The 26,457-nt window shown below is 45.2% G+C and overlaps 2 protein-coding genes across 3 annotated transcripts in view; one reads left to right on the top strand and one right to left on the bottom strand.

Moving 5' to 3' along the window:
* Positions 1 to 12,373, bottom strand: part of BKGD (beta-keto-L-gulonate decarboxylase) — a 48,979-nt gene extending 36,606 nt beyond the window's left edge. Inside the window, exons 1-3 of one of the 2 annotated variants that reach the window (XM_088445912.1) lie at positions 12,282 to 12,373; positions 9,971 to 10,051; positions 6,196 to 6,294 (exon numbers count right to left, since the gene is read on the bottom strand). In XM_088445912.1, the coding sequence (XP_088302038.1) occupies positions 6,196 to 6,294; positions 9,971 to 10,028 (157 nt within the window). In that variant the 5' untranslated portion in view covers positions 10,029 to 10,051; positions 12,282 to 12,373. Of the gene's footprint in view, positions 1 to 6,195; positions 6,295 to 9,970; positions 10,052 to 12,090; positions 12,236 to 12,281 lie in introns of those variants that run through there. The other variant, XM_088445911.1, reaches the window with a different exon arrangement.
* The window catches only part of TAF1D (TATA-box binding protein associated factor, RNA polymerase I subunit D), a 32,063-nt gene continuing 17,898 nt past the window's right edge, over positions 12,293 to 26,457 (top strand). Inside the window, exons 1-3 of the mRNA XM_088445913.1 lie at positions 12,293 to 12,454; positions 13,374 to 13,665; positions 16,719 to 17,076. Coding sequence (XP_088302039.1) covers positions 13,511 to 13,665; positions 16,719 to 17,076 — 513 coding nt within the window. The 5' untranslated portion in view covers positions 12,293 to 12,454; positions 13,374 to 13,510. The remainder of the gene's footprint in view (positions 12,455 to 13,373; positions 13,666 to 16,718; positions 17,077 to 26,457) is intronic.

The raw sequence follows: 26,457 nt of genomic DNA, 5'->3' as shown, positions 1-26,457 counted from the left end.
GTGCGTCCGGTATCCGACATTAGTGCAGTGGGATTTAGACAATTGATGGAGGTAGTGTGTCCTCGGTTCCAAATCCCGTCTAGATTCCACCTGCATCCTCAAAGCAGCAGTGACAAGCGTGCGTCTGTCTGTTAAAGGGTGGTGACACCCTCAAAGTGTGCTACACAAACAATAAAAATATTCTTCTTCTTTTTTCTGTCTTTGTGAATTGTGTGGGCTGTAGCCGCACTTGCATCCTCAAAGCAGCAGCGACAAGCGTGCGTCTGTCTGTTAAAGGGTGGTGTAACCCTCAAAGTGTGCTCCACAAACAATAAAAATATTCTTTTTTTTTTTCTGTCTTTGTGAATTGTGTGGGCTGTAGCCGCACTTGAATCCTCAAAGCAGCAGCGACAAGCGTGCGTCTGTCTGTTAAAGGATTACATCGGTGACAGCATCCAAGTAGGCATGTCAGGCATGTACCTGTACTGGCAGGAAAAAGAAGCAATTTGGAGGTCCCTGTACAAACTGGCTCTATTTTACCTGAGTTGCCCCCCCTCCAGTGTGTACTCCGAAAGAGTGTTTAGTGCAGCCGGGAACCTTGTCAGCGAAAGGCGTAGGAGGTTGCTTCCACAAAATGTGGAGAAGATGATGTTCATAAAATGAATTATCAACTCTTCCAGGGAGACCAGCCTCCAGAACGTACAGAGGGACCTGTGGTTCCAGCAGGGACGAATTAATACTCTGTGAGGATGAGGATGTACACACTGAAGAGGGTGAGGAATCGGTGGATGAGGAGGATGAGGATGACATCTTGCCTCCGTAGAGCCAGTTTGTGCAGGGACAGATAAATTGCCAGCTTGTTTTGTGGGGGCCCAAACGAACCAATCATTTCAGCCACAGTTGTGTGGCAGACCCTGGCGCTGAAATGATTGGTTTGTTAAAGTGTGCATGTCCTGTTTATACAACATAAGGGTGGGTGGGAGGGCCCAAGGACAATTCCATCTTGCACCTCTTTTTTTTCTTTGCATTATGTACAGTTTGGGGCCTAGTTTTTCAATGCCATCCTGTCTGCCACTGCAGTTTCACGCCTAGATGGGTCACGTGTTTGTGCCGCCCACTCGTGTCGCTTAGCATAGTCATCCAGCTACCTCGGTGCAACCTTTTGGACATAAAAACACTATTGTGAGGTGTGAGGTATTCAGAATAGACTGGAAATGAGTGGAAATTAAGGTTATTGAGGTTAATAATAGCATAGGAGCAGAAAAACCTACAAATTCTGTGATTTTAGCTGTTTTTATGCTTTTTTTCAAAAAAATACAGATCCAAAACACAAAACCCAGAACCCAAAACACGGAAGGGTGGTTTTGGCAAAACCAATCCAGATCCAAAACACGAAGAAAGATCCAGATCCAAAACCAAAACACGAAAAGTGGCCGGTGCACACCCCTAATATATATATATATAAAGAATATAAATGATTGTTTTGATATAGCTCCACCCACAGTAGCTCCGCCAACAGTTCCTGAACGTATTTTCCAGAAAAATAACCCTATATATATTAATGAGTTAAAGGCACACGCGCATGCAGGGGGGGTTCCGAGTACCTAGAAACCGCCCCTGACCACGGATTTAACTCAGCTGATCAGGGGTTAAAGAGGGCTGTAATGGGGCAGAACTGTGTTCCTCCCCCCTCTGGCTCACCTTACCCAGCCACAGCACTCAGACACTGCAGCAGCTGTGAACACCAGTGCGGCAGCCGTTTCACCTGCCCAGCCAGGCCCAGGAGGAAGTCTAGCAGCAGCTCCCGTCCCGACCTCTGCCTCCCATGTGCGACGTAACGTGAAGAAGTTACGCTGCGCATACTCCGCACTCACTGTATGTAACAATTGTGACTGTTTCCTGCCTGGGTCTGAGAAGAGCTTCCCGAGCCTGGAGGAGCTGTCAGCGCCAAAGCAGGAGGATGCTGAAAGGAAGAGGAGCAGGTATAGGCTAGAATGGACACAGGAGGCAGGAGGGAACACAAGAGGCAGGAGGGGACACAAGAGGCAGGAGGGGACACAGGAGGCTGCATGGAAGGCGGGGGTGACAAAACAGGCTGCAACAGAAATACAGGTGCTCAGCTCCAAATTAACTGATTGTATATAAATATTGTATATAAATGCAGATTGTATATAAATATTTATTTTTGTGCATATATCAATTGTCTCCACAGGTAGCACCTCCACTTATATTATAATATATATATATATGTGATCAGGGTGTGCAGTCTGAGGCCCATTTACTATATAAATCCAATCAGTGCGTTACTTTGCACACCTGGAAAGCCTGAGACACTTTCCACTCAGGCTAACACCCCCAACTACATTGGTTAAGAGCATGGAGTCTGGCTTAGTAATATGCACACCAGTCAGAGGCACAATATAGGTAAGTCCTGCAAATATTTAGACTGTGTAGTGCAGCTTTGGTTCATTTTTGGGGGGTGGGTCCCCTTGGATTGCTTTGGTTGATCTGCCTCAGTGCACCGCAGTATAACACATTTTTCCTTCAATACATTTTAACGCTTCACTGTCTGTTTTTTATATTTGTATTTCACACTTTTTATTTTTATTCCTTATATGCAGCTGCGCTTTACTATTTCTTTTACACTTCACCTATCTTATTAGAGCGGTGTCTTGGGGTGGCTTAGCTGGGCTAGTTTGGGGTGTCCTGCGCTCTGGATTTGAACCCTAGTATGTTAGGGACCTACCCGACAGAGGTTACCTGGATTTGGTGGGTAGGCCCATAACCTTGGCCAAGATTATGCCAAAAACCTCTATTCACTGCAAAAATGTATTTATTTATATACAATCAGTTAGTTTGGAGTTGAGTACCTGTATTTCTTTTTGTGCACAATCCAACAGAGCTCCCAGATGGAGCATGTCTGAAACACAGACATAGGTAGCTGCAGACGGAGGTGAAGTGCTTCTGGAGACGCTGCCAACAGCAAGAGGTCGTCCGGGGAAAGGCATCAGGCGGAAACCCTGCGGCCGCAGATGGGTTGCCAGCACAGACATAACTTTGGGAAACACACGAGGTGCAGTAGAGAGGCCAAACGGCACAGCGCGAAACTGGAAATGTTGCTGCTGTATAGCAAACCTGAGAAAAAGCTGGTGAGAGGAAGCAATTGGAATATGCAGGTATGCATCCCGAATATCCAGCGACACCATAAAATCCACAGGTTCCATAGCCAGTATAATGGAGCATAGGGTTCTCATCCAGAGCCGAGGTATCCTGAGAAATTTGTTCAGGGACTTGAGATAGAGGATAGGCCGATAAGCTCCGTTCGGTATCTGAACCAGAAAGAGAGTGGAGTAATAACCCGTTCCTCCCTGAGGGAATGGGACATGTACCATGACTAGAGGATTGTATTGCTTTCTGGATTTGTAGGGCCTTGTCATAGTCTGACAGAGGGCCTGCGCAGAAAAACTGATGGGGAGGCCTCCTGCGTAAGAAGAAAACGAACCCGTGAGAGACCACTTCTCTTACCCAAGTGTCTGTGGTGGTCTGACACCAGCACTGTGCGAACTGAAGAAGTCGGCCTCCCACCCTGGGATCCCTCAAGGGGAGCCCGTCCAGTCCGGCTGAGGACTTGTACTCCAGGCCCGCTGCTTGGGCTTGGCAGTCTTTGAGGACTGTCTGCCTAGGAAAGGGCTGACCCGTAGGCTTACCTTGGGGCCGAAAGGACGAGGTCCAGGATCCAGAAGTAGTACATACCGAAGGCAGACATGCATACTTAGCCTCTGCCAACGTATCCACAATCTTATCTCATCCGGACCAAACAAGATTTCACCATTATAAGGCAAACACTTTAATCCTTTCTTAGAGTCCACGTCCGCTCCTCAAGAGCGCAGCCATAAGGAACTGCAAGCTGACACAGCAGCAGCCGAAAGCCAGGAAGCTAAGAGACCGACATCTAAAGCAGCCTCATTAATATGTATATGCGGCTGAATTGCGGAGCTTACCCACCAGAGTGACCTGATCTCTGGTAGCATCTGAAGGAAGGACTCCACTAGGGAGTCTACCCAGAACTCCAAAGTCTAGGCCACCCAGGAGATAGCCCCTGAAAGAGAATACATCGACCTTAGTATCCGTAGTATCTTCTAGGGAAGATATGGACGGCATAGGTAAAGCAGTACTTTTAAGTAAGTGCAGCATGTGAGAATTTACCGCTTTTGGAGGCGATTCCTAGTTGGGACAATGTTCCTCAGAAAAGGGATAGGCATAAGCCAGGCACCTTTGAGGCTGGTATTGTCCATGTGCTCCACTTCAGATAAAAGAAATTCTGCAGAAGTAACCTTAATTTCCCTGAACAGAGCACGTGTAGACCGAGAAGCTGGCGTTCGGCCTCCTCTAAAACCAAGGCAGAACGGTAACTTAAAACTTTGTCTCCGCCTCTCATGGAGAGGACTCGAGTCAGAGACATCTAGAATCTCCCAGATGTCAGATCATCGTCATCAGTTAGATTTAGACGACGGCATAGGCGCCAAGCCCGGTCCAAGGGGTTTATCCCCCTGTATCAGAAACTGGAGGACAATCCGCCAGGGTGTGACCTGTAGTAGAGAGGGTATGTACCCATGTAGGCGGCGCAGAGGGAACCTGCCTGGGTGAACTTGTTGAGGCAGGCCCTGTGAGGGCAAAACAGACTACTGTGGAACCCCATCAGGGAAACCACAGGTGGAACAGCCAAACGTCCTACCAGGAACGTCAATGCCGGAGCAAAGAATAGCTCTCCAAGGTGACAGACAACAGAGGGGCCTGGAGGATAATAACACCTCCTGCACCATGTCTCCCACACTTCACCCTGCAGTGAGACCGTAAATGACAAACCACACATACGTGAGGTATAATACACACCCCGACACCACCTGTTCTGACTGATATTACAGGACAGGAGGACTGGGGTGGAAACATGCACATCATCCTCACTAACAGACATAGAAATGAAGGAAGTGGGCACCGTTTGTGTCAAACCACACAATAAATATATATACAAATGTGAGGTATATTAAGCACCCTGACAACACTTGTTGTGAGGGCTACAGAAAATCAGAAAAGTATATTGTTATATAGTCTGACAGAAAAGGTATACAGACAGCGCTAGCATATTAAAGTGACATACAATGCACACATCTGCATAATGGCACTATAATCAACTACACAGACACATAGTATGGTAGGAATAGTGCTGCACACACTGACCTTATCATTGAGGAGAGGTATGCAGGGGGACCTGGACCGCGTAGCCACCAAGGAGACGAGCGTTCTGCCTATAGAAAATGGGCACCAGCAATACAGAGGAGGCAGGCCCTGGGGAGGAACGCTGTCACAGCCCGCCAGACCGCTGTGGTAAGGCGCCTCCTACCCTGGGGACAATAAGACTGTGAATTGGTGGGTCCCCACCCCGGGTACCCGCCGCTTACCTTAACCCCCGTGAATCCGGCCACAGTCCAGGGATCCTCCGGGGTCTCCGCTAGCTGAGGCACCGGAATCCTGCCTGGCCCCTCTGAATAGTGAACCGACTCTGTGCCGGGGACCTACGAAACTGAAGGTGCCTTGGCCTGGGGGCGAGGTATAGGAGAGGGACCCCAATGCATCCTGGGAGACGAAAATTAACTCTGTGGTGCCTGATGACTACCGCCATCGCCTAAACCCCAAGGTATCCTGTGGATAGCCTATGGACCTTGCAGTAGAAAAAACTAATAAAGATGTATTTGCTCCTGCCCTTGGTGTTGGCATGGCAGTGAAAGAAGACAATGTTATTTTAAGTTCAACAGACAAAAGTTTAAAATTCAGAGGTCTTTAGGGAATTGTATACACACACCCAGAGAATTACCTGCTCAATGCAACCTACCCAGAGATAGAACCTTGTAACTACTGATGTTGGGGAATGACATTTACATTATCTAAGGATATTAAATGCAATTAATAGGGACACATGTCTAGGAGCCATATCCGTGTTTATAGTGGGTAAGTGATATGTATTTAGTATTAAAGTATATAATACAACAAACCTTGTACAAAGGAATATATGTTTATAGTGCCAAACACCGCCCAGACTGTAACTTTTCCAATTGTAAACACAACACATTGTATTTCAGTCTAATTCATTATATTTTGTTTGGCAGGAAAAAAAAAAAGAAAATATATTAATATAAATAAGAGAAAAAAGAAGAATACCTTTTACAGGGAATCTGAATGGGTCCTGTGTCAGATCAGGGCAGTCCACAACATTAACATGCACATCTGCATAATTCTTCTTTAATCCACTTTCAAGTACTAGAACCATGCAAAAAAAAAAAAAAGAAGTTAGTTACTGACCTTAACTATGTTATGTGAAATGGGCCAAAATAATATTTCTTGGATGTGCAGAATTAATAAGATCAAAAGAAACGCCCGTTATAGAAATTCTGCGTGCTTCAAACCCTGCCAATATTTATTTCCAAGAAAGCCATCCAATCACAATGCAGCTAATTTGTTAGGTTAAGGACATCTAAAACTCAGATATTGTCAAACACCCCAGCTAAGCCAAATAGCCGTGTGCCATTCTAACCCATGGATGAAAAAACGACTTCTTTTTAATGATGAAATTATGTAAAAAAAGAGCTATTTAACCCCCATTCAGTATAAATTATATTAAAAATATGCAGACCTTATCAGGGAAAGCCCAGCCTGGTGTGGTCGCATGAGATACGACCACGTCAGGGGAGTGATTACAGTTGACTCAATGAAATTCTGACAATCAAATTCACATTATCTATCTGGGACAAAATAAATGCTGATTTTCAAACTTTCTACATACCCCTCACCACTTATCCCCCACCTAGGGAACTCATCTACCAGGGGTGGGCGATAAGCAATCCTCCAGCTGTTGCTGAACTATAATTGCAAGGCATGCCCGGGACAGTTTCGCATGGCCAAATAGCAAAACTGTGGCAAGACATGCTGGGATGTGTAGTTCTTCAACAGCTAGGGGAGCCGCTTATTGCCCACCTCAATGGACTCTCTCTGCCATGGTTCAAAATGGGTATCAGACATTTTCTTCACATTTTAGAAGAAGGAATATGGTTTCCATACTTCCAAAGTTTTAGACAGGCCCAGAAAAAGTCATCCAGACTCAGACACTTGACTTAGGTTAAGAGCATCAGACTGTACTTAATCAGTGAACCATAAAGGACTGACCTATAACACTGTACTATGCCTTGAACACAGTCACCTGAGCCATATGAAGTCCACTGAGATTGAGAATTGAACACTACATTACAAACGGGGGAATGCAAACATATCAAAGACTCCATTATTGTTACAAAAAAAGGAAATACGTACTGTAATTGACATCAGATTGTACTTCGTACCATCTAGACTGCATAAAATATACTCCCTGACTTTTAACCTTTACTGGAGAAATAGTGGTAGTACTGGAACCTTTAGGTACATATGATGTTCCTTAAACCCTTCACCATTAATATCAGTAATTATTTAGAAAATAACATGTTTTCTTATTTCTCCTCACACGGCAAAAACAATCTACCCAAAATGGCCAAAGAAAGTTGCAAGAAAGTGAACTAAAAGTAAATGTCTGTATTTTTATTTTGTAATCACCATGAAATACTTTGCGGTTCTTGCTTCGGCATTAATTCGCCTTTCCAAAACAGTCAGATTCTACACATGGGTTTTTATAGTAAAATCAGCATTTGAATATGATAATGTATTTTTTTCTTTTTTGAATGAAACACATGAAATGTGTAGGAATAATATGTTAGCTCAACAAGACATATCATTTTGAAAAATAGATAACCTATGGCATGGCTTTGAATTCTGTGAAGAGTGTTTTTTATTTTTTTATTGAAATAGCAAAAAGCTAACTTATACCCCTTTTCCACTGCCACGTCAACCCGGGTCACGGCTCAGTGGAAAAGACTCCTAGGAAATAATCCCGGATTGACTGATCTAGCATTTCTTCCCGGGTTTCGAGCAGGGTTTTACGCGAGTAAGACCCAGGTAAAGCTCAGTGGAAATGGGTATCCCGGGTCATCCGACCCAGGTCCCATTCACAACATAGGCATTTCCCACTTCTCCAAGTGCCGGCAGAGGTAAGCCCCGGCAATATCCTGGGTCCAGCCTGCGTTGTAAACGGGGTTCAAGCCATTGTGACACAGCTTGAAATCAGTGTTCAGTGTGGAAAAGAGGTATAAAAGAAATTGTGTGTATTTTTTATCTTGTAACCACCACAAATAAATACTTCTTGTTTCTTGATTCGGCATTAATACACCTTTCCAAATCAGCAAATAACAAGATTCTACACAAAGGTTTTCAGAATAAGATAAGCACTTGAACTAACTACTAAAGGCGGCACATCATTTGAAAAAGGTTATCAGCAGTGCAGGGTTGTCCTCTGGTGATCACACATAATCAGCACAGAGTCATATTGTTTAAAAATGGAGCCTGCCCTCTTTCAAATGAGGGCACCCCGAGCCTGTGGACGCCAAGATGGGGGAGATATCACACTTTTAATGCGCATTCCCCTATTTAGTGAATTTTAAAATGTTCTGCAATCTATATCCTGGAAGGAGCAAGGATTAATGACGTTATAGCGGGATCGATGTAATTTCGTCATTAAGGCCATTCCCCCCTGAGTCCAAGCAACATCAACTTTATCTGGAGAATTGTAGGAAAGTTAACTAATGCAGTGCTTAGAATCAGTCCCAATTATCCTAAAGGTGCCCACACACATACCGACTTTTCATCCAATTTGGCAGATTTCGACGAATCGTGACGACAGATCATTGAAAAAATGGCCAAATCGTGAGTTTCTACACTTGATCACGATGCCGATGCGCGTCCCCGCTCGTCGTACACAATCTGGGATACAATGCACTGGCTGCAAGATAGATCTTAAGTCAGATTGGACATTTTTAACTCCAAATCGTGACCACGACTGCCTGGGGAGAGTTCAGGGGAAATCGTGTACATTGGCTGATTGGGAGCAAGTCGGTATGTGTGTGGGCACCTTTAGCAGTAAAGGCACTTGGTCTTTAACTATAGATATTTAGGTATCAGCTGATTGCTACAGAGGGTAAGAAGAAATCTACCCCCAGGGTTTAAATGTCCTGTTGATTCAAATCTATTTTGTTTATTCAATGGAGTATCTAAATAACTTACTTAATGACAGGGAATCCTGCCCTCCACAAAACTTGGGAGAGAGTAGTAGCATTATAATCACTCCTCCCGCCCCCATTTGCAGGATCATCTTAAACTATCAACAATTCTGGCTCTCACCTTACCAATCGCCACATCGATACTAGTACCTTCCACCCATCGTTTTTACTCAATCCCATACCTTCCTCCCATCTACTACACTCCCTTTTCTATTACATTCTCTTCTATAAAGACTATTTTTAAACCCAATTATGACATACGTGAAAAGTATTTTTGGCACCTGCTTTAACCAGGACTTTTTAATGCTCCTAAACCCAACACATTTGTTTGAGACATGTTCTATAAGTAATGGACACCCGCAGCAGTCACGCCTGTCAGCTAAACAATTGAATAGCTCCATTACTTATAGTCACGAAAAAAAACGAATGAATTCTCCCTTAAAATAGTTTAAAACAACAAAATAAATTAATTCTACACATGGGATTTTTAGATGTTTATTAGGAAAAGATGCGCGTGTCAGATAATCAAGCAGGTCTTACATTTAACCAAATAAAAAAGTTATATTTTTTTAAAGAATGCTTACAGTAAATCAGCAGTTTACAATTTTTATTAATAATTATACTCTTTGCAGTTAAAAATCAGTTGCCCAACTCCTGGGTACGATTGCCTGCACAAATCAGAGAGATGGAAACATGTTAAAAAATAAAAAAATAAATGAAAGAGTTTACATTTTGCAGCTGAGCTTTGAAATGCTTAACTGTAAAGTAGAAAAACCACCGTATGAATTATAACTCACCTCTCGCAATATCCTCCAGGGCAGGTACATGAAGGGCACAACTTTCAGTGTCTGCCATTATTCCACAGTGATGGATGTTTCCTGAAGAGATTAAAGTTCAGTTACTGAAAGAACAATATTAATCATTAAAAAGTTAAACAAGTGGGAACATATCTTTCTTCACTGATGAATATTACAGATCACAACACAATCTGAAGCTTACAGTGATATATACGAAATGGTGCAAATAATTCACTAATACATAAATGTGTTTATGCATTACCTTATGCAGCATGACATGTACATCTTTGGGCCAGATACACAGAATTCGGGTCCAGTTATTATAAAATGACCCAATTATATTACAAGGTATAATAGGAGTTTCTGCATGTTGTATCTTTTGTATCTTAGCACTGATGAAAAAACATTGCCATCAGCAATAGATATGGGGTAAGGGGTTTTGGCAATTATGCTACCAGATTGTGATGACCTACTGGGTATTTGTGTAACCCATTTGAAACAGGATTCAGTTTTCACCTACAGAGGCCCCTTTTCCAACACAGCGCAATGTACTCACTGGTACTCTGCTGCCTCACAACATAATATGCACTAACACGCTAGTCATCATTATCAGTGTTCACTTGCACCAGCACTATCCCTGTAGATATACAGTAGTATGCACATATGTGAGCTGACTTATAAAAATAAAATAAAATGGGATTATATATATTTTGTGCTATTCTGGGGTAATTCGCTCGGTAGAGGGGTCAGTGGTGCAGTGTCTAGATGCTTAAATAAGGGTCCACACGTAGCTTTTCAGATTAAATGAAAATAAATGGAGCTTTACTGTCAGCATTCAGGAACAAAATAACAAAATCTTAGCCCCCATTCAGGGCACTACCACATAGCTTGAACCCTAACAGGGCAGCTAGACTGCAAAAGTAACACAGTCATAGTGTTTAGGGCCTTATACAGCACTGTACGAATATGTACTGCTGAACGCAAATTCCCGATATCGGGAATATGTGCGTGCGCAGGCCCTGTTTTGCGCATATGTGCAGAACAGATCCTGCGTGATTGTACGCAGAGCGGCAGCAGACTGTCAGTGATGCCTGCTGCATTACCATATTAGCAATGACAGAATTGCAAAGATGACTGCCTGTACACTTGCAGCGGCAGGTGCAGGAAGGTGGGCGCGGCGCATCCCTGGGCCAGCAGATGGAAGATGATTGTTTAGTGTGTATGAACAACCATCATCTACAGACATATGTGCAGATCACTCGATCTGCAGATATATGTTAGGTGTGTACATAGCTTAAGACATTTTTAGTGTGATTACAACACTTTTAATAAACATAACGCAGTTTATGTCCTGCTTTGCCTTTATTTCCATAGACAAGGCACCCTTTCAATCAACAGGTCACCAAATATTTACGGTAGTGTATAGATCCCCTTCAGAATTTGTACCTGGAAGTGACGTGAAGTGAGGGTGGAAGTGCGGTTCCTTGCCCATAAAGACCACCAAAAGAAGAAATCTGTCCGCTTGCCGCGCTTCGGGCACGGTGGCTCTCGTCATTTGCTACAGGTTTATAAATCGCCTCTATGTCCACGTGGATAGTAAGGAATGACGTTGGATAGTAACTGATGTCGTCAGGGTACAAATACTGAAGGGGATCTATGTTTAGGGCTGATCCAACGTCCATGAGAATGCAGTATATAAATTCTGTAAGTATGCCTTGCAACAATTTATTTTATGTTTTAAAAAGATGCCTTCTTGTCTGCGTTCAGGCATGTGTATGTAATAAAATAAACAATAATTAAAAAAATACCATTTCAAAATAACATATAAAACACCATACAGAGCACAGTAAAGCATGATGTAATAGTTAACATGATAAACAAAATTAATATGCAAAATAGGAACAAAAAAAGTACATAGGTGTGAGTATGATACGATTAGATCATTTTGGACTCCATATAATTTATTTATTGGGGGGGAAGGGGGGGGCATATTTATGTTTGGAACACTAACACTTATACAAGAAATGTATGATGCTAGGTACCAGAATCTAATTTGTCACCCAAAAAACAAAATCACCAAAAGTCTCCGAGTAACGTCGTCAGATACCAGACATACTTACCTTTAACTCTACTACTCATTGATTATCTCTGATAGTTTGTGTCCGAAGTACATATAACTCCAGTTACAGCATCATGAACATTTATCAGGTGATCAAAAAGTTGTCTACATTATTTCACTAAAATGTCCATATTCTCGAAGACCGCGAATAAGTGAATCACAAGCTTTTGACCACAAGAAAATGGCTCTTACCAAGCGACGCACAATAAACCGTACTCTAGCCTCTCTCAGTCTTGTGACTAGGAAGTGCTCAGTGCGCATGTGCAGGTGGTGCACGTCTCGGTGTGTCAGTGGCCGGCGTACTGGCACATGTTTGTGTGTTTCTATCCATCCTCTCCCTCCCTGCAGCGGGTGTGCGCTCCTAGGTAATGCGTGTTGTTGTTATGTAATTGTCGCTAGTCACGGCTTTGTCTTCTTCCCATGTTGTATGGCGCTGCGTTCTCATTCCAACAACTTTTGCCTTAAGTGGTGAATATACGAAAAATCCGAAAATGCAACTAAAGACTGTGGGGGAGATGTATCAAAGTTTGGAGAAAGATAAAGCACCAACCAATCAGTTCCTTGCTGTAATTTTTCCATCACAGCCTGTAACATGACAGAAGCAAATTGGTACTTTATCTCTCTCCAAGCTTTGTTAGATCTTCCCTAAAACACTTGAATGTAAGGAGTGTTATAGGACATGTGTATATACATTCAGTAATGTACAGATCCAGCACAGGCAAATATGTATCTGTCTGATTACCATGACGGCGGCACTCTGGCAATTGTAATAATAACTCGCGCTCCACTAAACTTCTAGCGTTTCAGCTCTATTTACTTTCTTCAGGAGAAAATATATATTATGCCTCGGATTCCTCCAGGTGATCTTTAGCTTTCCTCCCACAGTCTCAAACATGCTGATAGATTAGTTACGATGGTGGTTTCATTGCATTAGGTCTGCCTACACTATAGAGTAGCAAATTGTCTGTGGAAAACTATGCAAATGTTGGCCAGTGTGGTAACAGCCAGCACGCATTATATCGGTGGTTCCCAAACTTTTTTGAATCAGGCGCCCTACAGTATCAGTATTTTTTTTTTATTCATATCATTCCTAGGTCAGAAATATCTTACTGAGAAGTTTTGCAAAATTAGGTAAATTGTGCTTTCCTGCCATTCTTAGGGGGGGATTCAATTATTCGGCCGGTGGTAAATCATACCGAATGCTTTCAAAGCATTTATTATGTAATTATGGCTATCCGGAATACTTTATTCTACTAACATTTTATACTTTTTGTTTTTACACAGTTTGCGAATCACAAAGCCTGGTATGCAAAGTTTTGATGTGACTGCAACTCCCCTAAGGCATCGTTCTTATGGTTAAACTGTTCTATGCTAATGTTTACTTTTAAGAATAAACTGGGGCAACTTTTGTAGCATCACAAATGGCCGATGCTCATATAGAGTATGAACACAGAGATGGCACCAGTCTTGAATTTCCACAAAGCCAAGAGCTCTTCAGTGATCCAGAATATGACACAGAAAGGGACAGTGCAAACAGTACACATGAATCTTCCAGTCTATACCATGATGACGACAGGTAAGGGGGCATACAGTATGTGCCATATGGGATTTGTTTGTATTTTTGCATTGCTAGTAAACATTCTTTCAGACAGAACTATGCTTTGCAGGGAAAAAAATCACAGAATTCCCCAGCACACTAGCAAATGAGATTCTCATACACAATAGCAATACAGAGAACTAATTGACATATATTTGCAAACATGGTAAGACACCAAGGTATCTCTGTTTTGGTGGTCCTAACGCTACATGATAATAGCACCCACTTTGGATCATACATTTATGTATTTTCTTAGACTACATGATAATAGCACATACATTTATATATTTCTAAACTGAGAGCTAACTCTCCTTGAGGCATACCATGATCCTCCAACATGGCACTACAAGTATCAGCATACCCTCCAACTACTGATCCCACACCTGCCTCTGGGATTTGTAATATTCAAAATGGCGTTTGCTCAAATGAATGTTTTAGTCCATCACAGGTGCTTGTAAGGAGAGAGGGGAGGGGGGGGGGGGGGGGGGGGGAGCGTTAGCCGGCGGAGGTGCTGTCACTGTATTTGTTGCAAAAAATACAGTGAACAGGATTCGCAGGGACAGAGCTTTCTCTCAAGCTGTGGGCCTGATTCAGAGCCGGACGCTCTGAAAGAGCGCTCGCTCTGAAACAGGGCGTTTTTTGTGCGGCCTCTTTGCCGCTCGCTTAGCTGTGGGTGACCACCCACAGCTATTGCGAACAGCCAGGTGATGGGGCTTGCGACGAGACCCTTGTGGTAGGGTCTCGATCCCGCAAGCCCCAGTGAGCTTTCGGCTCTAACAGAGCCGAGAGCACTCCCACTGACATCACTTGTGGTGTCAGTGGGGCCGGCACTAGATGGTAGGCGTTCCCATGGGAACGCCTCCATCTGGCCAGCCACGCCCCCGGCTGTCACTCACCATTGACAGCACGCCCCTTTGTAGCGAGAACCGGAGCGACGGCTTGGCCGTCGGCTTGGCCGTCGCTATCCGTGTCTCGCGCATGCACACGACGGAGCCGGCTCCCTCGTGCGCATGCGCACTGGGCCAACATCGAACCTCTGGCGAGCGCTCAGCACTTGCGAGCGGGTCTGAATCAGGCCCAGAGCTGCCACATTTGCCTGTTCACTTCAACAGCCAGGTGATGGGGCTTGCGACGAGACCCTTGTGGTAGGGTCTCGATCCCGCAAGCCCCAGTGAGCTTTCGGCTCTAACAGAGCCGGAAGCTCACCACTGACATCACGAGTGATGTCAGTGGGGCCGCCCCCAAATGACAGGCGTTCCTTCGGGAACGCCTCTGTTTGGCCAGCCACCCCCCCCCTGCCCGCCTCCAAAACGGGGCAAGCTGTCAATCAAAATCGACAGCTGCCCCACTTTGGTGCGAGACCCGTAGCGACGGAGCGCCCGTCGCTGGCCGGGTCTCGTGCATGCGCACGTCGGAGCCGGCTCCGGCATGCGCAGTGGCCAAACATCAACAATTCGCTCGCGAGCGGGTCTGAATCAGGCCCTGTGTCCATACTTGAGGATGTTGATATATTCTCGTGATAATTCCTAAATATGAAATGCAGATTCAAATAAATAAGGGCCTTGGTGTCACAGCAGTTTGGCTTCCCAGCATAATAAAGCCACAAATTTAAAAGGACAATACTTTTAATGGCAAAATATTAAGTGTTCCTTAAAAAAAATTAAATTGGGATTAGACTGTATTTGTAAATTTAGATCCTCTATTGCAAAATAAATTACCAAGTTTAGATCTGCCGGTGTCGCAGAAGGCTCTGATCCATCCTATAAACACCATAGCCTTTAATTTACAGTCTTTTTTTGTTATCACATTCTGACTCTGAATATATGTAGCTTATAGCGGTATACAATTGTCGTTATGGTGCAGATGGACCTGTATTTTGAAACTGATTTTATTTTGTATGTTGTAATTGTATTTTGTGTCGGTGATCTCAGTTCTGCCTCGTCACTACATTTAGTTATTGTAAGTTCTAGGAAGCAGAAAGCTGTCATTGTTGCATGGTGGCACTATTTAAATAAAGGCTAATAATAACATAATTGTTTGCCTTCTAAATGAGTTTAACTTCACCTGAAGTTCTGTTTTACAAACTAAAGGACTAAATTTATCAATAGACCCCAAATAAATGGAAATATTGTATTTTAAACTAAAAGACATGAGGTCTCCCACATCTTTCCCCTACGGTGAGGACTTTTCAATCCAACCCTTCATTTTGAAAAATAAACTTGGCATCACTTCATTGTTGTGCCCCAATATTTAGGGTTCCAGCAGCTGAAGCAGCGGTTTAATTTCCTTCATTACTGAATCTTCAGATTGTCGATTACAGCCCTGGTCCAGCAATGGCTATACTTGCTCACTGCTTTTTGTATGATGCAAGTATCGGGGGATATGGTCAAAATACCGTCCGCAGGGATTCCGGCACTCAGAGTGCCGGCATCCCGAAGGTAAGTAGCGTAATTAGCAGGAGGGCTAGGCACTAAGTGGGGAGCATTAGGTTTAGGGTGCGGGGAGAGGGAGATTAGGATTAGGCACTAGGGGAAGGTTAGGTTTAGGCATCAGTGAGGGATAGGATACCGGCGTTTGGATTCTGACTGCCGGCATCCCGTACCCAACGCAGTATCAGTTAAAGCAACAAATGGATGGAGCTTAACGCTGATAATGAAGGACTGAACGATAAAGATATCGTTATCATTCAGTCGTTCATTATACTGAGCAGTGCCCAGACTGAACGATACTGACTACAGGCACCCTCCCTCATCCCCGAACATGCTCAACCTGACCGTCATGTTCAGGCGATGAGCGATGCCAAAAATGACCAGCGGGATCGCGCATCGCTGGTTGTTGCTTACATTTTTCTGAACGATTAATGAGCGATTGAACGATAACGATGTCGTAATCGCTCATTTTTCTCGTCTAGTGGATACACGCCTTTACATATGTTAACATAATGGAATGTTAGTTTCTGACAAGAGCTGTACTTGTGTTTTAAATATGTATGTATAATTAGATTTCAGAGAGATTTATTTTACTATTAATAGTTTGTTTCAGGCTAATACTACACGTACACCTACAAGAATTAAAAGGATACGGGGAGCAGTAAAGCCAAATGTCCAACCTGCATTGCCTTTTACTTCCAGTGATTCTTCAGAGTATGAGTCAAAAACCAAAAAGCTTACTGTAAAAGAGATTGTAGAAAAACACTTTAACAAGAAGGAAAAAAAGAAACGTAAACGAAGAAAGCATTTGTACACCAGGAGAAAGCAAGTAGATAAAAAGAAAAAGAAATCTTCTCTTTTCTTTAAACAGAGGAAGAAGCGGCTCTGGCTGCATAGAGGAATTCGTTTCCCTTTTACCTCGTTCAAATATTTACCATTTACCTTGTATTTTCCATATGAGGTAAGGCACTATCATGAAACACTTTCCATTCTTTAAATCTATGCATGCGATTCATTGACATACAGCATAACATTTATTTTCAAATTGCTTAATATGCGTTTTTATTTATTTGCTTTTTTACTCTACAACTGTAGTAGCAACTATAAATATGAAATTTGTAACGTGTATTATTCATTTGATATGTTAACAAATTGCAAAGTGTTCAAAGAGCTGTACTTACTCTACATTGCTGATCAGAGAGCTGTACTTACTCTACATTGCTGATCAGAGAGCTGTACTTACTCTACATTGCTGATTAGAGAGCTGTACTTACTCTACATTGCTGATTAGAGAGCTGTACTTACTCTACATTGCTGATTAGAGAGCTGTACTTACTCTACATTGCTGATCAGAGAGCTGTACTTTACATTGCTGATCAGAGAGCTGTACTTACTCTGCATTGCTGATCAGAGAGCTGTACTTACTCTACATTGCTGATTAGAGAGCTGTACTTACTCTACATTGCTGATCAGAGAGCTGTACTTACTCTACATTGCTGATCAGAGAGCTGTACTTACTCTACATTGCTGATCAGAGAGCTGTACTTACTCTACATTGCTGATCAGAGAGCTGTACTTACTCTACATTGCTGATCAGAGAGCTGTACTTTACATTGCTGATCAGAGAGCTGTACTTTACATTGCTGATCAGAGAGCTGTACTTACTCTGCATTGCTGATCAGAGAGCTGTACTTACTCTGCATTGCTGATCAGAGAGCTGTACTTACTCTACATTGCTGATTAGAGAGCTGTACTTACTCTACATTGCTGATTAGAGAGCTGTACTTACTCTACATTGCTGATCAGAGAGCTGTACTTTACATTGCTGATTAGAGAGCTGTACTTACTCTACATTGCTGATCAGAGAGCTGTACTTACTCTACATTGCTGATCAGAGAGCTGTACTTTACATTGCTGATCAGAGAGCTGTACTTACTCTGCATTGCTGATCAGAGAGCTGTACTTACTCTGCATTGCTGATCAGAGAGCTGTACTTACTCTGCATTGCTGATCAGAGAGCTGTACTTACTCTGCATTGCTGATCAGAGAGCTGTACTTACTCTGCATTGCTGATCAGAGAGCTGTACTTACTCTGCATTGCTGATCAGAGAGCTGTACTTACTCTGCATTGCTGATCAGAGAGCTGTACTTACTCTACATTGCTGATCAGAGAGCTGTACTTACTCTACATTGCTGATTAGAGAGCTGTACTTACTCTACATTGCTGATCAGAGAGCTGTACTTACTCTACATTGCTGATTAGAGAGCTGTACTTACTCTACATTGCTGATCAGAGAGCTGTACTTTACATTGCTGATCAGAGAGCTGTACTTCCTCTGCATTGCTGATCAGAGAGCTGTACTTACTCTGCATTGCTGATCAGAGAGCTGTACTTACTCTGCATTGCTGATCAGAGAGCTGTACTTACTCTACATTGCTGATTAGAGAGCTGTACTTACTCTACATTGCTGATCAGAGAGCTGTACTTTACATTGCTGATCAGAGAGCTGTACTTACTCTACATTGCTGATTAGAGAGCTGTACTTACTCTACATTGCTGATCAGAGAGCTGTACTTTACATTGCTGATCAGAGAGCTGTACTTACTCTACATTGCTGATTAGAGAGCTGTACTTACTCTACATTGCTGATCAGAGAGCTGTACTTTACATTGCTGATCAGAGAGCTGTACTTACTCTACATTGCTGATCAGAGAGCTGTACTTTACATTGCTGATCAGAGAGCTGTACTTACTCTGCATTGCTGATCAGAGAGCTGTACTTACTCTGCATTGCTGATCAGAGAGCTGTACTTACTCTGCATTGCTGATCAGAGAGCTGTACTTACTCTGCATTGCTGATCAGAGAGCTGTACTTTACTCTGCATTGCTGAACATCTTCGAACATCAGTTCATGTTATGTATCTAAGCTAAATGCCGCATTACTGATAACTTCAGGTATGAGCCATGGAAGAAAAGGAGCATATTAAAATATCATGTCACTATAACATTATTTGTCATATATGTAACAAAGAAAGTATATTGATACATTATTCAAAATTCACAAATTCATACACTATATTTCTGCCAAAATGTGATTTTTATTGTTTGTAACCTACTAGAATCTGTTCATAGCAATGTTCTTAAATAGACTAAGAAATCTTGTATACATAGAATTAATGCTTCCCTACATAATTAATGTCTTATCTCAAATGTTATTAGAAAAATTTACATATGTTTCTGAAAGGTACTAGTCACTCTTATACAAGGAAATTTGCATTTTAAGTTGAAAGCTACTTGTGCCCCAACCCTGATTTCCTCATAATACCTACTCTCCCCTCATACTGCTCCTGCCACCATAAAACTTCAAACTTAATATGTTACCGCAACCCCTCCAATCTCACCAAACTGTCACCTTTTCCTGTGCTCTCTTGAATGCCAAAGCTGTCCACAGTGAGCTGTCTTCTGTCCTTGACCTTTTCCTGTTTCTTGCATTGTCTCCTTACCATCACTGAAACCTCTCTCTCACCAATAAAGTGGTGGAGTCAACCTCCTCCTGTTCCCTGGCTGCTCCTTCCGTGTAATCCTCTGACCCTTTCCCATGCAGCTAAACAACATTGGTGGAAGTCCTGCTCCAACACTAACTTCATACACGACAAATTTATTTTAGCGTCCTACTTTGCCGCTCTATCTTGCAAAGAAATCCTACTTTAGACCCTCATATCTGCTCTAGCAACCAACCCCCTCGCCTCCTCAACACCTTCAAATTCTTTCTCTATCCAACCCTGCCATCCCCAGCTTCTTCCTTACTGCTTACAACTTTGACAACTCCTTTAGAAATAAAATTGACATATTCTGTCATGATATCTCAGCACGTCTCTCTTCCCATAACCTCCCCCTTCTTCACCAATCAACACACCCTCAATTCCTTCTCTCTCTCTCGAACCAATTAGGGTTGCCAATCTCTGGATTTTAGGCCAAAAAACGCTGGGATTTGAATCCTGGGATTTACGGAATTGAACTGCAGCCAGGCAGCACTGAGCACTTGGGGTCAGAGCGCGCTGCCCCGACAGGCAGGCTGTGCGGTGGGCTGAGCGAGTGTGACATCAGAGGTCACGCTGCGCAGCCCCACGCCAGGCAGGTGCGAGATTTTTGCTATTCATGTAGGTACAGTGTTTTTCATTTTTTGAGCGGCTGAAGACTAATGACTAAGGAAATGGAAGTTTCTAATTAGCTTAATTAGTCAGTAATTACCTTCCAAAGTATTGTTTTCTACTTCAGGGTCAATAGGGTCCACAGGGTTGACCTTGGGGTATAGCTGGATCTGGATCTACGGTCACCACGCAGTTAAAGCTTTTGCTACTTCCAGGATGCACTGGGTCCATCCTCCTCTATACCCCGTCCCCGAGCCACAGGCACCTCAGTTTTAGTTGGTGCCCGGCTGGAGTCGGGTCACCCTGTAACGCGGGGGGGGGGGGGGGCTGCATAGCAGCCCCTAAGCTTATTTTTTTTTTTTTAAGAGTTTATTTAATTTTTTTTACACTTTTCAGAGTGGCAGCTTGGACGTCCAAGCTGCCCCTCCTACACCCTGCCGACGCTGCGATGCCAGTACAGGTCTGGGGATTGCAGCGGGACCCCAGAGTCTGTTCTAGCCGGACTCTGGAGGGATCCCTAGGCTGCTGCCGGATCGCTGGGGAACAGGTAAGTCGCGGGTCACCGCTTCCACTGCATGCAGCCTTCAGCCCCCAGTCTCTGGGGACAGACTGGAGGCGCTAGCGGTAGCGGCGGGCTCCCCCTCTATGCAGGCATACCTCGCGTGTCCACTAGACCACCAGGGAATATAGTGGCAGTGGGAGCCGGCATCCTCGGGGTTAAATGCTAGCCAGGGGGGAGAGCCTACCCTGTCCAGCAGCTCCTCAGCTCAGCGCGCTTTTCCAGCGCATGGTCTGGCGACGCTGAGCTGCTTCCTCCTGCGACCACTCCTCTGAGGTCTCCGGTTGCCATATTTTCTATCAAGAGGCAGCGCAGATTTCGGGCAGCAAAATGGACTGGTCCCCCTGTGTACCTCTCCCATGGTAGGACAGTGTACACAGCACTATAGCCCTCCCAGACACTGAATCTGGGCAGGTTGATTGTAGTGTAAAGGTGCAGTGAGTATAACTTTCTGCATTGTATGTGACTTTTGCTAGTGCTGACTTTCTGTGCTTTATTTCTTCTTACTGTCAGTCTATACCTATTCTTTTCCTTCTCCTACACCCCTGGCAGGTGTGTTTGTGTGTGGGAAGAGCTTTTCTTGGATCTCACTTATATAAATTCATGTATTTGTGAGGTCGGTCACATACAGTTGCGTGCTACATGGTGCCATATCTGTGGGCTTGTGTGCTGCACGCTTGGGGGTGCGCCAGGAGTAAATCACTGAACTTCCCCACGGCGTTGATATATATCTGTGTGTGTATGTATGTATGTATGTGTGTGTGTGTGTATATATATATATATATATATATATATATACACACACACATACAAACAAACATATTTTACCATGTCTGATGAGGAAGTTGAGCGCTCCACGGCTCCCACTCTGTTTTCCTGCAAATGCTGCGTCACAGGTGTTAATCAGGAGGATTTATCACAGGATGGGCTGAGTGTGTGGTGCCAGCAGCTACCTGGTCCCTCTAACCCCCCAATTTCGCAAGAACCTACTTGAGCGGTGTTTTCTCAGGTGCTGGCTTCCATCGCGTACCTTCTGGCGGTCCCGACTACCCTCCCCCAGAGGGGATTACCCCAACCAGCCACCCCCCCTTCTCAGGGTATACTGCATCTGTTGCAGTCTCCCCCTGGGCCTCATGCTGTTAATCCATATACGGGGTTACCTATGTATATTCAGTCCCCTCCGGTGACACAGCAGTCCGTCATTCCCTTTCCAGGTCTACCTCAGGCGGGTCAACCACCATGGGTGGATGTGTTATCCAGTTCAGTCCAGAGTTTGGCGGCCTCATCTTCAGCCTTTCAATCTATGCTACGAAGTGACAGGCCTCAGAAGGCGTCTAAAGGCCCGGTTACGTCATCCCAGTCTGTGCAGGTATCAGACTCTGAGGCATCCTCGGATGATGGGGAATTGCTTGAGGACTCTGACTCGGATTCCCCGGTACGGGAGGTGGAAACGAAATCTTCCATTAATGTGCCGGCATTGGTTAGGGCTGTGCGGTCCATTCTTGATATAGAGGATGACGCACCAGCTCCTAAGTGTCCAAATTTCAAAGAGACAAAAGTGACTTAGGCTGTTTTTCCCCTATCTGACCAGCTGACTGACCACATGGCGGAGGCCTGGCAGTCGCCTAGTAAGAGGTTCCAGCCGCAGAAACGTTTAGCGTCTAGTTATCAGTTTCCTGCAGGTCATTGCAAAAAGTGGGAAATTGCCTGCGGTGGATTCTCATGTTGCTCGCTTAATCAAAAGCGCTAGTTTGCCTTTGCTGTCCATTTCCTCCCTAAAGGATCCCACAGACAGGAAATAGGAGACTTGTTTAAAATCAATTTATTCTCTCTCCGGGACAGTGGCCCCTCCGTCCATGGCCATCTCTTTGGTGGCTAAGGCCATTGAGAGCTGGGCCAATGTTCTGGAAGATACTTTTCCAGAGGATGCTCCGGAAATGCAGAGAGCTTTAGTGGGATAGATGAGGGATGCCGCTTCCTATATTGGAGGAGCGTCTTTGGATGCCAGTCTTCTGACTTCCAGAGTATCGGCTGCAGCGGTGTCTGCTCGCCGGTCTTTGTGGCTGCATTCTTGGAGAGCGGACGCGGATTTACAAGAAAGGACTAGAGGCCTTACCTTTTAATGGGAAATTATTATTTGGCCCAGACCTGGTCAAAATTGTGGATACCCTGGCTAAGTCAGCTTTTCTCCCTTCGGCTGCTGCATCTTCTAAGGCTAGGACCTCTGCATGTCGGTCCTTCGTACTCAGGGAAAGTCCCAGGGACAGTCCTTCCCGAGACAGTCGGCGACTAAGGCTGCCCCTAAGCCTAAGAAACAAGCGTGGAGTGCTAGACGCCCTTCTTCCAAGCCGGAGGGTAAACCACCTGCCTGATGGGACGGGCCTCCCTCTGGGGGATCCCAGAGTGGGAGGCCGACTTCTTCAATTCGCCCAGTTCTGGTACACCACCACGGATGCCCTTTGTTCGAGAAGGGGTATGCCCTCTCTTTTCATCACAGACCTCCCCATCAGTTGTTCTGCACGAGTCCTTCTCAGGACAAGACCAGGGACTTGCAGATTAAGGAAGCGATAGTCCTTGCTGAAAGCAGGGGTCATTGTTCCCGTTCCGCCTTCTCAACGTGGCACAGGTTACTATTATACTCTATTTCTGGTGCAGAAACCCAATGGGTCTCATCGCCCTATCCTCAATTTAAAGTCGCTGAACAAGTTCCTCAGAGTGCCCAAGTTCAGGATGGAAACTTTGCCTTCCATCATTCTGGCTATGGAACCTGGGGACTACATGGTCTCCCTGGACATCCAGGACGCCTACCTTCATGTTCCTATAGCGCCTTCACACCAACGGTACCTGAGGTTTGCTATACATCAACACCACTACCAGTTTCAGGCTCTGCCCTTTGGCCTCTTCACGGCTCCAAGGGTATTCACCAAGATTATGGCGGTTATGGCCGCCCATCTACGGAGCCAGGGTATACGGCTTCTGCCATATCTGGACGACCTCCTCTTGTTGGCAAATTCTCCGGAGGTATTTCTACATCATCTACACCTGACGATCGCTTGTCTGCAAGCACTCGGGTGGCTGATAAATTGGAAGTCCTCCCTGATTCCATCACAACGGATGGTTCATTTGGCAGCCCTGCTGGATTCTCATCAGCAAAAGATTTTTCTGACTCAAGAAAAGATTTCCTCCTTACAACTGCGGGTGTGCAGTTGCCTGAAGAGTTGCCGAGTGTCTGTTCACTCGGCAATGAGAGTTCTGGGGTCCATATTGTCAGCATTCGACATGGTGGAGTATGCCCAGTTCCATTCCAGGCCCCTGCAGGGACTGATTCTAACCAAATGGAACGGGCTACCACAATGGATCAGGACTCAGATACTGGTGTTGTCTCCGGAGGTGCGCCTGTCCGCTAGCTTGGTGGCTTCAGACATCTCATCTCTCCAAGGGTCGCCCCTTTTGGATCCCGGACTGGGTTCTGCTCACGACAGGTACCAGTCTACGGGGTTGGGGGGGCAGTAACAGGCCCCCTTTTACTTCAGGACTGATGGACTGCGGAAGAAGCGGTTCTCCCCATCAACATTCAGGAACTTCGGGCCGTGTACAGGGCCTTCCAGTTGTCTGGTCACGCTCTTCAAGGAAGGGCCGTGCAGGTTCAATCCAACAATGCCACCACGGTGGCGTACATCAACCATCAGGGGGGGACTCGCAGTTGAGCAGCGATGTCAGAGGTGTCACGCATCTTGGCAGTCTTCATTCCAGGAGTCCTCAATTGGGAGGCGGACTTCCTCAGCCGTCACGACGAGCATCCCGGGGAATGATCTCTTCATCCAGAGGTATATCAACTACTCGTGGACGGGTGGGGACTGCTGGAGGTGGACCTCATGGCCTCCCGTCACAATCACAAGCTGCCCGTGTACGGGTCCAGGAAAAGAGACGCCGGTGCAAGCCTGGTGGACGCGCTGTCCGTTAAATGGACATTTCAGCTGGCATATCTATTCCCTCCGATATCCCTTCTGCCTCGGGTCCTTGGGAACTTCAAGCAGGATGGCGGCACACTTCTGTTGGTGGCTCCGGCTTGACACAGACGTCCTTGGTACTGCGATCTTCGGAGCCTCTACATCGACGCTTCGTTCCTTCTGCTTCAACGTCGGGACCTGTTGTCTCAGGGACCCTGCCTTTACACTGTTCTGGGTCGTCTGTCTTTGACGGCGTGGCTCTTGAGACATCCTCCTTAAGGTCCCAGGGTATTTCCACCTCTGACATCAGCACAATGCTTCAGGCGCGCAAGCCTGCTTCCGCCAGAATTTACCATAGTGTTGCATACTTAATTGCAGTGGTGTGAGTCCAGAAACTACGATCCGCAGGCGTTTCGTGTTTCTAGGGTTTTGGCATTCCTTTTAATCTAGTTTGGAACTAGGCTTACGCCTCACTTCTTTGAAAGTTCATGTGTCTGCACGATCTGTGTGGTTCCAGTGTATGATCGCTGCTCTGCCAGATGTCCACACCTTTTTCCAGGGGGTTCTCAGGATTCAGCCTCCCTTTGTTCCTCCTGTGGCTCCTTGGGATTTGGTGGTGGCTTTTCGGGCCCTGCAGGGTCCTCCAATTGAAACTCTTGAGTCAGTGGAACTCAAGTGGTTGACTGTGGAGACTGCTTTTCTCCTGACTGTTGCTTCGGCCAGGAGGGTGTCAGAATTGGGGGCGCTGTCCTGTCGTTCTCCTTTTCTGATTTTTCACCAGGACAGGGCGGTGCTTAGCACTCGCCCCTGTTTTCTTCATAAGGTGGTTCTAAGTTCCACATTAATCAGGAAATTGTTGTGCTGGCATTTCAGTCACCTGATCTTTCGGCTGGTGAGGCTTCCTTAGATGTGGCCCGTGCTTTCAAAGTTTATGTGGACCGGACTAGTTCCATTCGTAACTCAGATTCCTTGTTCGTTCTCTTTGGTTTTCACGAGGGGTTGGCCTGCCGGCAAACAAACTTTTGGCCCGTTGGCTTCATTTGGTTATTTGTGAAGCTTATGCACAGGAGGGTTTGCCTGTTCCGGCCTCTGTTAAGGCTCATTCTACTCGGTCTGTGGGTCTCTCATGGGCTGCTGGCCGTGGCGCTTCGGCTGTTCAGCTGTGTAAGGCGGCCACTCGCGCTTCCATCCAGACCTTTCTGAGGGTTCTATGCGTTTGACACCTTCGCCTCTCAGGATGCATCCTTCGGGCGCCGGATTCTCCTTTCAGCACAGGAACGTCCCCGCCCTTAGTTGAACTGCTTTGGGACATCCCCAAGGTCAACCCTGTGGACCCCCTATAGACCCTGAAGTAGAAAACAAGAGATATGGTAAGAACTTACCTCTGTTATCTCTGTTTCTACGAAGCCCATAGGGTCCACAGGGCGCCCGCCCTGACGCTCCTGGCTTTATATGGGCTATGTGGCTAGTCACCGGTTTTTCCGTCTCCCTTTCAGTGAGTATGGTTCTTGTGTGTTCCAGTCCTCCTTCTCTCTGTTTGTTTTTTTTTTTGTTTTTTTTGTACTTCTCCGGCCTTGGCTACTTACCAACTGAGGTGCCTTTGGCTCGGGGTGGGGTATAGAGGAGGATGGACCCAGTGCATCTTGGGAGCAGCAAAAGCTTTAACTGCGTGGTGCCCATGG

The sequence above is a fragment of the Taudactylus pleione genome, unplaced genomic scaffold, assembly GCF_031769625.1.
Source record: "Taudactylus pleione unplaced genomic scaffold, aTauple2 ptg000391l, whole genome shotgun sequence".
Classification (NCBI taxonomy): domain Eukaryota; kingdom Metazoa; phylum Chordata; class Amphibia; order Anura; family Myobatrachidae; genus Taudactylus; species Taudactylus pleione.
This window is presented reverse-complemented; position numbering and strand designations above follow the sequence as displayed.